Genomic DNA, 13,179 nt, shown 5'->3' with positions numbered 1-13,179 from the left:
CTAGCGCTGCAATTAAAGAAAAGAACATCTCAAAGCAACAAACTGGTTTCAATGTGCATTTGCATTCACACAGGGTCAACTGTGGTTCAATAGAGCGTCGCAGTCCCGCCCCCTACCATGGCCCAGGAACTGATTCTCCGTTCATTTTCCTCATAGACATTTCAGAAAGTATTTATTTAAAGACGTTTACGCCGCGGACAAAGCCAACTCTTGTCGTGACAAATCATGACAACAAACACAATTTTTCGGGCCAAACAAATAATTAGAAAGTAGAAGAAAACGGCAGGTTACAACACTTTGTTGTTTTTCTTCTATGTAATTATTTGTTTGGTCCAAAATATTGTGTGCATTGTCATGATTTGTCACGACTCGAGTTGGCTTCGTACGACGCTTAAAAGGTCTTTAAATAAATACTTTTTGAAATGTCTATGGGAAAAATGCATTGTGATTCATTTCCTGGGCCTGGCGTCGTCATGAAAGGGGGTCGGGACTGCGACGCTCTATAACCTCGCAGGAATAATGTGCACCTAAAACCTTTCATAGACGTGGGCTACACCCAGTCAAGCCATCTCTCCAAACTAATGAACAGGGTAACCTTTTTATGGCATCATTTCATGTTGTACATCATCTCAGCGTAGCCCTATTATGATGTCAGTTACGGAATGTCACCACAATTTATTAATGCACTGGTTGACACACATAGTATCAGACAGTGCATGTTCAACATTCTTGCAGAGCAGACAAATCAGCACAGACCTGAATTTCCCTCTGGGGATCAGTAAAGGTTTTTTAATAACAGCTAAGTAACAGAAACGGGCACTATGATTGCCTTCTTCGACGAAGGCTTTAGTAGGTGTGCTGAGCTATCGGGGGAAAAGGTGTGTGAAGGTGCAAGTGTGGGGAGCTGTAATTTGTCCACATAGGTGGACGAGGTATTGACCATTAGTATCTGTTGGAAGGTGGGAGAAAGAATGTTGGAAATTGGAATACGTCCTGATTCACAGCAGCGTAATTTGTTCCATCTGCCTCTTGACCACTTACGCAAACCGCCGTCATCTAAACTTAACCCATTTTGGGCGGGAACCCCTTTGTGTTTTAAACATTATGTTATAATTTAGCTATTGAAAAATAGCAGATCTACAAGCTCATAGCGTGCCACCGAGTGGCGCGCTATGAACTTGTAGGTCTGCTATTTTTGAAAAATCGTTAAAATGTGCCTCAAATCTTTCTGAAAATGGTCATGATTTAGAAACCATTTTTTTTTATTTCGACGTCAGGCCTGAATGGGTTAAGGAGGGGGGTATGGGAGGTAGTGGTCAGACGGGACTGTTTACAAAAAATGTCTGCACAGGAGTGAGTGCACAAACGGCAGCCTGCAGAATTAATTACCACAAATGGCAAATCCTTGTTTCTCATGCTTAGGAGTATGACACAAACACACACACGCACACACACGCACGCACGCACACATAAGGCTGTCAACACCACATATCAGGGGCAGGCAGCAGTAGATGTAGGTCTGTTTCATGTTAGGGAAACGGCGAGATAACAACATGCCTAAACAACAAGTCCATCTGTATGACCTTAAACGGGGGTCTGGTGAGGCACAGTACAGTACATGTGGCCCAACCAGATTCCTGTGTCTTTAAACATCAACACTCCATAGGTCAGACCTATATCCAACCGTTCAAAAGTTGTGTTTATGTCTGTGCATACGCGCGGGCATCCTGCATGCTCTGCTGTTGGGGGGGAAATAAGATGTGGAAAATACTAGGCTGGACCAAATAACCAACGAGAGACGAGAGGAAAAGTAATTTGAGAGTAATTTGGAGTAGTCCAGCAGCCACAGTGAAATCATCTTGAGTGGTTACAGCCTTCAGGCAAGAAGCAATAATACAGTTGATAACGTGCTGAGCTGACTGCTACTCAACACTAGTACACCACCCACACACACACACACACACACACACACACACACACACAAACAGGCATGACTAAATTGGCGCAGCCAAATACTTGATAAAAGTCAAATGCTCCAGAGTGCTGGGCTGAAAATCAAACGCTTATCGTCCAATGCATATTTTATAGATGGAAAAAATATTTCGAGACCGATCCGATACCAATATGGAATTTTTATTGCTGATATGGCCGATTTCGATTATATTGTGCACTAACAGGAAAACACAATTTTTAACAAGCGTTGCACTTAGGGTATTAAAGAGCTGAAATTTCCACTAAAGACTTCTTTTCCCACAGCAGAAATGTGTCAGGCAGACTGCCTGATACTTTGTGTCTGTTTGAACATGTCAATTCCATTTATTTTGAATCTAAGCCAAGTCCAATTTCTTAAATAAAATAAAATGTTTTCTAAATTAGCGTTGAACCCCATTAGTGTTTTCAGCTTTGCACATATGGCTGGGAGAATCAGTGATTCCTTTACAAGGCCAGTTGGCGAGGAGATGATTAATGAGAGCAGGTGAAACAGTGCAGATAACAGACATTATCTGATTACTACAGGCAATTAAAAAGTAATAATTCATATTACTGTCTGACAAGAAGTGAAGGGAGCGGTAATGCTCTCCATTACCGGTCATAGTCATAGTCATAGTCATCTTCAACAGTGCAGGACAATTCTGGGAATATGCAAGGTGGAAACATTCTATGGAAATTAACAGGAAATAAGGGGGATAAAATGGAAATGTAAGTGTTATTTGCTCAGGCTACATTTACCATGTCACATGCGGATAGAAGTCCATTCATGAATTAATTACTCCATTAATTTGTCAAAATTGTAGAAATTTGACAATAACGTCTTGGGGAGAAGTACAACAATGAAGGCAACAATGTCGGTTATGTGCAAACTTGGGTAACTATTTATTTTATTACATATAAAAAAAATATGTACAGTATATCATACTATAATCATCATCATCATCATACTATAATTCTGACAATGTCTGTCTGTCTGAATGTCTGAGTGTCTGTCAGAAACACCGCCGTAGCTCCTCACTGCCTGGACCAATCACTCCCACTTTTCACACAGGCATTGACCATAATAATATGGAGGTCTTAACGAAGCCCTTTTTCCAATTTAACAAATGATACATTAATAATTAATTTATTAGTGAATTAAAAATGCGAAAACGCACCCAGGGTGCAGTACCCCCTGCGACCACAAGGGGGGGGGGATATCGGGTAAGGTCTAGTTACAATAAAGAATTGATGTAAACAATAACTCAATGTGTTACAACAGAGCCATTGGTTTTGACCCATAATCTCTCTCTACGTCGACCTCAGACGAGCCCTCCCTCCATTGGCGTCTGAGGTCTCCTGTCCTCTCAATTGTCCGTACATCTGGCAAGCTCGTTTGTGCTTTCCACACCAGCATCTTTCTTTGGCATATCCACAATGTGCAACATGTGTGCAGCAATGGCTGGACAAATGTACCTTGCTCAGATATAATGAGCTGACCTACCTACCCCAAAATCACTGTGGCCCCACGCGGCAGCCTACAGGATGGATAGTTCTCTTCACACGTCCAAACATTGCAGCCATTATGAAGTGGCAGAAGAAAATATAATATAATATAAAATAGATTGATTAAAAAAATTATTACTCGTAGTGGAGAACATGGCAGTGAGTGTACCATAGCTGCCCAAGTGGACATGTCATGAACTATAGGGGGAGGGCATAGTGATGCGTTCGATAGGATTTTGGCTTATTTGGGCGCCATCTTCCTGCCTACATGTAGGCTAGTAGGATGCTAGGCTACTTGGCTGCCAGTCTGTAGTTCGTAAGTTTGCTTGTCAGTGACACTGGTGTGTAATGTGTATACTGTCACTGAAGTACACCATCTTCCATCTCTCTACTATCTTCGACATGTCACAACTCTTCTACTCTATGGCTCTGGATCGACGGTGGTATTATTATTATTCGATGTTATTATGTTCTTCGTATGTCAGTTGATACTATCAATGATAAGGGCTACCAACTAAACCCTAGGAGAAGCTCTCGTCATCCTGCTAAATACCTAACCGATACTGACTTCGCTGATGACATCGCGCTTATCAGTCAATCATTGGAATACGCTCAGGCTCTCCTTCAGTCTCTTGAGAAGGCCTCCAAATGTGTTGGTCTTCATCTCAACGAGACGGAAACTGAATACGTAAATATATGCAAATCCAACAATAACCACATTATAAAAACACTTAACAAGTTTAACAACACTCCTCTGAATTGATGACTACAAGTATTTGGGTTCATATAAATCTTCTTCCCAAAAGTACTTTCAAACTAGGAAGGGTATGGCCTGGTCAGCCTGCAATGACATGCATAAGATCTGGTCATCCCAGCTTAGTAAGATGTTAAAAGTAAAAATGTAAAAGTAAAAATATTTAGGACGACCGTTGAGCCGATTCTACTCTATGGCTCCGAAACATGGACACTTTCAAAGAAACAAGAGAAACGGTTGGATGGCACTTACACCCGCCGGCTCAAAATCTTGGAAGAGCCACCCATCGACTGATCTAATATACTGCTACAGAGCTGACAATGAGTCCTGCCTCAAAGCAGACCAGAGGTAGAAAACTGTCGTTCCCTAATGTCATCGCTAAGGACACATGGATCAGTAAGCAGGAACTGGGGATGGCAATGAAGGACCGGGAAGTCTGGCGTGGCATTGTGAAATCCATGATCTCGACCGCGGTCGAAAAATGATTATTATTCGCCGTTAGAAAATGTTCGGGTGTTCTGATCTGATAGCCGCCTCCCTTCCCCTCACGTCAAAACAGTTCTCAATGTTTACATCTTACTTGACGAGAAGACATGTGGACATATCCTTATGGAACCAGGCAGAGGGGGAAAAACACCACGAGAGTGACGAGTGATCAGTCAAACATGTGTTCTCTCCGCAGTGAATAAATAATCTGTCTGTATGCGATCTGACCATTATTATTTTGATACACTGTCATGCTCATTTGAGGACAGGTAGAGAGCAGAGCATACATGTGTTTGGGAATGATGCTGACATTTTTGGAACAAAATGCCTCAAATCATGCATTTGAACATCCAAATTCCATCAAAGGCGTAAGAAAAATGGCACCCTTTTCACATTGGCCAATTATAGCACCACCAGGAGGCCACAATAACATACATGACCTGGTAGAGACCCGTTTGCTTATGCATGTGAGTTGGCTGTGCTCATTTTCATGGTTTGACTAAATTCTTCAATGATTGTAATTTGAACTTCTCCACATAATAATTACTGTCAAGTAGGCCACACTAATTACCTTTCTGCCCCAAAGATATACAGTACAAGGCAAGCAGCCACATAATTGACAAAGTGATGGAGATCAGCCAGATTTTGGATGCCAGGCAGAGTTGTCAAAATCCTTAATGGTTGATGACACCACTAACACACGCACACAAAATAAAATGCGGTTAGGCCTATTCTATTTAATAGAATATATTTTGAATTGGGATTAAAAATATTACACATTTCCATTTTGCACCATAATTACTGTTGTGTCTTAATAAAGTAAATTACTACGGTTGACTTGCGGAGACTGTTACTGGGGATGTGCTGTGGATTTTTTTAACTAGTGGGGGCGGGGCTATGTCACGTGCCTGTACACGCTCGCGAGCGATCACTGCTTGAAATAACCTCTTAAATGTAGACCCATTTATTTATTTATACCCACAATATACTGACACTGTATATCAAATTGTATTCCATTTACTTGCATAATGGGCAAACTTTAGTCTTGTCATAATTACGCATTTACCTTGCAAACGTCATCAGGTCAGTGAGGTCACCTCTGCAATTTTAGTTCATGAGCCACTATTTGGACTACTTCAGACAGAACATGACACCTACAGTAGGCTACTTATCAGGTCAACACAATGGACCTGGCCATCACCATTGAAATGCATCCAAGGTCGGTCAAGCCTATTGTTTCAAGCTGTGACGTCAATGTGGCGTCGATCATCAGGTTTTGTTAGCGTGATGCGAAACTGCGAATGGCTGTGCGGGCTTGTGTGCAATGCAAGGTATGCATTGGAGATTTTTGGTTTTCCAAAAGATAAACAACCTGGGACGTTTTGAGTTATCCTTTAAACATAACCTTTGACTGTACTACCTGTATACTGTTAATAACGTATTCAATCAATCAGTCAAAACCTCCTTATCCCAGGTGGAGCCGGAGGTATGGGATCAATATGACGGTAGTTGGTTAAGGTTTTCCAGTTTAACACCTATGATTGAAAAAAAAAAACGCAGGGTGCCTGGGACATGTGGACACATCTTAATGTCTTTTTATCGATATAAAAAGGGATTGCTAAAATCTAGGCAGCGCCTTGCTCGTCCGTCCCGGACCCCTTTTGCTGCACAAGCAGCCATTAACTTCCTGGTTTACGGGCTGACAATCTTAATCTTCCTAATTTACTTTGAATCTACAGCACTGTCTGTGGTTTGGATCAGAACGCAGATGTTCTGTCCTAATTTCTGACTTCATGCATCTTTTCACCCCCCGGTTTTGGGGGGAAATAAAAGGCAGAGGTTTTCAGAGTAAAATCTCCATCATCTGCTTGGCACTCTAGCGCCTTTATTCTGAAAAGATTCCCCCGGCACGGTGGCACAGTCGGTAGTGCTGTCGCCTCACAGCTGGGTTCAATTCCCGCTGGGGACGCTGTGGGCGTGTTCTCTCCTCCGTGTCATCAATACCCATACCCGAGGCGAAAGCGCCTTTCTGTGTGGAGTTTGCATGTTTTCCCCATGTCCCCTAGGGTAGGTACCCTCACAAAAAACATGCAGTAATCCTGGTCTCTAAACTACCTCCACCTGGCCAGCCGAGGCGCCTGATGGAGGGGAAAGGAACTGGTTGGAATAACGTGTTCCCACGCACTACGTCCGGCCGGGGAAACTCCCCCATGTCAGGTGAAAAGAAGCAGCTTGGACTCCTCATGCAGATTAGGAAGCATGAGGTCAGTCCGCTGCCCTCCCCAAGTTGGCAGAGGAAGTGTAGCGCCTAGGATTACATTAGATAATTGACAATGGGCGAAAAAATGGGGTGCAAAATCATGAAAAAAAAAAAAAGAAAGGTTCCACAGCACCCAAATTGTTAATGATATTCCTAGCTACCTAGGTCACAGTACTGAAGACATCCCTGACACAGCTGAGAGAGAAGCAGTCAACTTTAAGTACTGTTGGCAGGCATGGCCCAAATCAGACACAGGTCTGAAGCCTCCTCAAGATAAGATCTTGCATACTTCAATGGGGAGGAACACTTTGTGTTCAAGAACACAAAGTATTTCCGGGTGCATGTGTTTGGTCTGACGTACTAACAGTCTGACAGGCATTAGTCCGTCACAATACCTCAAACCATAACCTGATACGGAAGCCACGGTGAGTTTTAACCGGCAACGCATGTCGGGAGCCACGGATGAGTCTTAACCGGCCACGCATGTGTCTTAATCCATTTTGACCTGAGATCAGATTCTAAAAATGTCTTCTACATCCTGACAGTTTTCTGAAAAAGCTATGTTTCTATGTCAGTCGTTCTTCGATTTTTCAAAAATAGCAGACCTACAAGCTCATAGTGCGCCACCGAGTGGCGCGCTACGAGCTTGTAGGCTTGTAGGTCTGCTTTAGCTATTTTTCAATAGCTAAAGCATAACATAAAGCTAACACCAAAAGGAGTTCCCGCCCAAAATGGGTTAACCGGCCACGCATGTGTCTTAACCGGCAACGCATGTAGGGAGCCACGGGTGATTCTTAACCAGCCACGCATGTGTCTGGACGAACGTATGCGCCCAGTATTTCCGTATATTTCCTGTAAGTATTAATGTATTTGAGTAGTCAAGGTCTATTTTCTTTACATTTGTTCAAATCTACAGGTGAATGAGCCATTTCTGACCACAGCGTCAGAGCAAATAGGGAACGGATTCCCAAAAACAAGCAGTTTTTATGTCTTCAGTTTATTCTTTCCCAGACATATTCTGACAGATTCTGCAGTATGGGGATGCCGAGATGATGGCACTGACAGCAGTTCCCAAGACTGAGGGAGTCTGGTTTTCTGTCTGAGTTGCTATGTAATGTATTCAGTTACATAACTGCAATACCACTAAAGTCTATAGAGGGTATGCGTGTGACATCATCATCATACACGGAAGTTATGCGGGAATGCCTACTGAGTGGCAAAAAACTACTTTCTGGCCTTGACAGCCAATACATCTAAACAGAAAAGTCCTATTTGATTGCATTAAATTACTTTAAACAACATTAAATTCACTTTGTCACTCATTTTGCCACTCGATTTGCCACTCGATCTGCCATTCACTTTATGCATGCTCATACCCTCTATTGGTTTTAAAGATTAACCGTATCTTTGTTATCATTTGGCTTTACTTGACACCAAATCCCTGGAAGAGATGCTTCTGGGGCTTTTTACTGTATCTCCAGAATCCTCTTGAGCTGTATCCCACCCAATGCCTTGCAGCTGCAGTCACCCTCACAGCCCCTGACAAGAGGATAATTTCTGCACTCGTTTTGTTTTTACTATACGATTGAGAACACCATCGCTATTCATGTCTGTATCAGAATAGAGAAGACTGGTTTAAAGCTTCCACCAAAAAAAAAAGTATAAATGTACTTAAAATTCATTTGTTTGAGAGCTTGAACCCAGAGTGTGGATATTTTAAATTATCTTTGATTCCAGCCTCGTTATGCAGAACCTGGCCTAAATACAGGTATAAGATGTGCACACAGTCTGCTCATTTAACTGCACCAGAATAATACAAAAATATACTAAAGGAGTGTGTTGCAATGCAAGGTGGACAATGGCTAATTGGCCATTGATGGACCCAGGTCACCAGACCAGGAGGCCTTAGAATACAAGGAGGGTTGTCAAGGCGTGAATTCCGTTTGTGTCCGAGCATAGGCATGGCTGAGGCATGGTAACGCCCCGCCTGCCTGTGATTGGTCTACTGACACTGCCCGTCTTGACTGTCCTCCGAGACGCAGGTTACTCCGTGGTGAGATTGAGAAATAAATAATAGGCTACAAGAGAATGACAGCTTGGAAGTTGGCACGCACGACAGAATGCAGCCTTTAAATTAAATTGTTTTATTTTGGTAGAAGAGGCAAACTAATATAGTTTATGCCGTTTGCTTTGATTGAATAACACGTATGTTGTACTATGATTTGATTTTGGTGTGTTCTAAATAAAGTGTTAGTGTTGATTATCGTGTATTAATCTAATTATAGTACTAATACTATTACACTAAAATGGATAAAGATGAAGGGAAAATAGATCTTACACAATAATCAACACAAACACACCCAAATCATATTATGGCATGCATGTTCAATCAATTATTCCATCAAAGCAAACGGCATAAACAATATTAGTTTGCCTCTTCTACAAAAATAAAACGTACAAGTTAGCGTTCTCATGTATCATACCATACTACTTGTATCATTTCCCACCACGGATTAACCTCGCATCAGACTATCCAGCATATCCACCTCGGAGGACAGTCAAGACGGGCAGTGTCGGTAGGCCAATCACAGGCAGGCGGGGCGTTACCATGCCTATGCTCGGACACAAACGGAATTCACACGTTGTCAAGTAGTGTAGATGAAGATAAGGACTTTAACATTCAGGGCTATATCTTGCGCCACCCCTTAACCCTTATCACTTATTTGCCATTTTTTTTACTATTTTAAAAAACCTTTTAAAATTGTTCAAATATCTGATCTACAAGCTCACAACATGTAGATGTAGATCGGCTAGTTGACCTATTTTTAAATGATTTTCAAAATAGTAAAAAAAATGGCAAATAAGTTTAGGGATAAGGGTGGCGCAAGATGGAGCCCTCAATGCCATTGACGTCCACTCCCTGGACATCACCCAAATCAAACACTTAACTGCCATTGACGTCCTCAGACGCCAGAACCATGTTTTCAGTAATTGCACTAAAGTTTGCTCTTCACTAACGTATGAATGGTTCTAGGTTGTTAGGAGACTAACAGGAAGTCTCCATCCGCCTCAATGTAAACCGATTTCCAAAAAATGCATTCAACTCTTTTCCCAGATTGCATTTTTGTCACTACTCCACACAGTGTTTGTCTACATCCAGTTCACGTCTCGGGTACAGTGGGCCTTCAAAATAAGGGTCTTCACTGTCAAACATTGGCAGTGGTGGAATAATTAATTAAAAAATACCTGGGACTACCTATGTGTTAATGAACTGTTCAACTACACTGGGCAAGGATCCCTGTTAAGTGTGGATTCGGTAAAATAAACATTGAGGATGGCAAAATTACATTTAGAAAAAAACAAACATTTACAAAAATACTCCAGCACAGTACACTCTCCTTTTAACCCATTTTGACCTGAGATCAGATTCTAAAAATGTCTTCTACATCCTGACAGTTTTCTGAAAAAGCTGTCAGTTGTTCTTCGATTTTTCAAAAATAGCAGACCTACAAGCTCGTGGCGCGCTATGAGCTTGTAGATCTGCTATTTTTCAATAGCTAACGCATAACATAATGCTAACACCAAAAGGGGTTCCCGCCCAAAATGGGCATTCATTTCGGTGTGTTGCTTGGACTGAGAAAAGTCACTATGGTCAATGAATAACAACAAGCTTCTTGCGCCATCTCCCCATCACTCACTTGCATGAGCTTCCTCGACAGCTCGTTGGTGAGAAATTCCTCTTCCTTTTCATAGTTGACAGCCAGAGTCTCCTTTTCTTTCTGTAGGGCCTGGATCTTCTTAAACAGAGTGTTGCTGATAAACTCTTCCTCCTGCTCTGCTCGTGCTTGCTGCAAGACACACACACAAGTCGAGAAAGAAAAAAAACGTGAGGGTGGGGGTTACACCTTGATGGGACTGACAACCCGATGTGCAAACATGTTGGACAGTAGCCTTCATCCTGCTGAAAGCGCTTCCAATCATTTCTGCACATAAGGCTCACACACGCACATGCAGCATGAATGTGCCCGCGTGTGCGCACACACACACACACACACACACACACACACACACACACACAGTCACACACAGTCACACACACACACACACATCTGCTGCAGAGACATTTGCCAGCAAAAGAGGAACCTGCATTTTCCCCTCGTGACTCAAGATATTGCAGTACTAATGGGTGACTGACAGTAAGGGGAGAAGTGGACGAGTTGAGGAGGGTGCACATGTGTATGTGTGTGTGCGTGTGTGGGAGGGAGGGGGTGGGGGCTGTGTGTGTGGGAAGGGTGGAAGCAGGTGTCATATCGTTGCCCTTGCTTGTCAGTGTCTCTCACGTTCTCCATCATACTCTCATTCACATCAAGGCCACATTCTCTTTTGCAAGCTGGGAGTCTTTTATCACTTGTTCAAGCACAATGGCTACCAAATAGCTAGCTAAGCCACATACATTCAGAGAGAGAGAGAGAGAGAGAGAGAGAGAGAGAGAGAGGGGTAGGAGGGGGCAGACTAGTGCAATGTGGGCTGACTGCCACTGGTCAATATTCAAGGCTGGCATTTAGCTTGTTCGTAAAGTTAGGCCTACGTGCTTCCCACCTTTTCAAGTGATCGGTGACGGTTACACCCTTTAGTGTGGCACTGGCTCAGCCTGGTGAATCAAGCATGAGGAGACATATATGACGCATTGAACCATGCTAAGGGTACAGCTAAGCTCCCACCAATTATCCAATTAACAATCGCTTTGTTGGACGTAGCATGGGGACAGTGTCGTCTGTTAGCCCTTTATTATCATCTAAGTTACCGATAACATCACACTCCAGCAATAAGTTGCTCCCCACCGTCCCCGGGGTGGCAACCCTTCACTCTTCTCAACTTGACATTACCAAACCATGCCCACACTAGCTCCGTTTGCATTACCTCATATCTATGCCCACACCTGCTAACGTTAGCCAACATTAGCAAGCGACGCAAAAACAAAACAAAGCGAGCTCGCTATTGCTACTATACTAATAACACAAGGATTCAGCTCATGCTAGCCCACTAGCTAATTTAGCCGTTTGGCCAACCAACGAGCGTTAGTTTAGCTAGCAATAGCATAGCTCTGGTCCATAATAGCACAGCAGCTACTTCATGTGTTCATAATAAACCAGCTGTCTTCCACTTCTTCGCTCGGGCCGTTCTCTCGACAACAAAATACAGATTTCTCTGACACGAAACGGTGACAGCTCGAGTCTCGTCGACACTTAACCAGTTGAAAAAAACCCGCATTTTTTTCTTGAACAAGAAGCAAAAGTATACATATATGAATTAGCCTCTAGGCTAACCGCTAACTCACAATGGTGACGCTAGCCTTGCGGAGGTCCCGGTTCTCCTCCTGCAGAGCTTTGCACTTGAGTTTGAACGTCTCCAGCTCGATCTTCAGAACTTTGTTCTCCTGCTGCAGCGAGGCCAGGCGGTTCGTCAACTCCTCCAGGCGAACCTGCGAAATGACGACGCTCGGTTTGCTCGAATTCGAGGCCGAGGAGATGGACATCGGGACGGTTGAGCTGCTCCCAGCTCCGTCGGTGTCGCTCTCGCTTGCACTGTCCGCCATGGCTGACTGTGTGTGTGTGTGAGTGCGACACTGTGGACTAGGTGGTGGAGTGGTGAGCGAGTGCAGGAACCACGGCGGCTGCAGGCAGGCAGACGAGGACCGTGTGACCTTGCTTGCGATTGTGGAAACAGCACCACCCGGTGGCTATTTACTCTAACAACTATAGACGGTAACAGGACTAGTGGACATTATGCACTTCAAACCGCACCAAATAATGCACCATTGTAACAAAACCGTTAGGAGGTCAGCCGCACCAATGCAACTTTGCAACTGCTATTGGGGCTAATGGTTCCGACTTCCGACGAGTAGTTGCAACTTGCAAGTTGCATGGCGAATGATTGGTGCGGTTTGGACTTAGACTGGGCACCTCCATGTAAATTAAAATTGGCTATTTTTTCGAAAATGTTAAAATATAAGGAAAACGGTCTTAATTAAGTAATGTGAACATTCGACAATGAAATGGCTACAGTGCAAAACCTAAACCTGTAGCCTATTGCCTAATGCCTACATCCAATCATTTTGGACATAAACAAGAAGCTGAAGGGTATATTTAAGTCTGATGATGTACCGTGCATGTTCATTACTTAACTTGACTTTATTTATTTA

The 13,179-nt window shown here is 43.2% G+C and overlaps 1 protein-coding gene across 1 annotated transcript in view; it reads right to left on the bottom strand.

Annotated features, from left to right (window-relative positions):
- LOC306931588 (coiled-coil domain-containing protein 6-like) overlaps positions 1-12,724 on the bottom strand; it is a 42,370-nt gene extending 29,646 nt beyond the window's left edge. Inside the window, exons 1-2 of the mRNA XM_079513021.1 lie at positions 12,316-12,724; positions 10,676-10,825 (exon numbers count right to left, since the gene is read on the bottom strand). Coding sequence (XP_079369147.1) covers positions 10,676-10,825; positions 12,316-12,573 — 408 coding nt within the window. The 5' untranslated portion in view covers positions 12,574-12,724. The remainder of the gene's footprint in view (positions 1-10,675; positions 10,826-12,315) is intronic.
- Positions 12,725-13,179: the final 455 nt, after the last annotated feature.

Source organism: Electrona antarctica (assembly GCF_951216825.1).
Source record: "Electrona antarctica genome assembly, chromosome: 10".
NCBI classification, from domain to species: Eukaryota; Metazoa; Chordata; class Actinopteri; order Myctophiformes; family Myctophidae; genus Electrona; species Electrona antarctica.
Note: the sequence above shows the minus strand (reverse complement) of the source record. Positions and strands in the feature narration are given on the sequence as shown.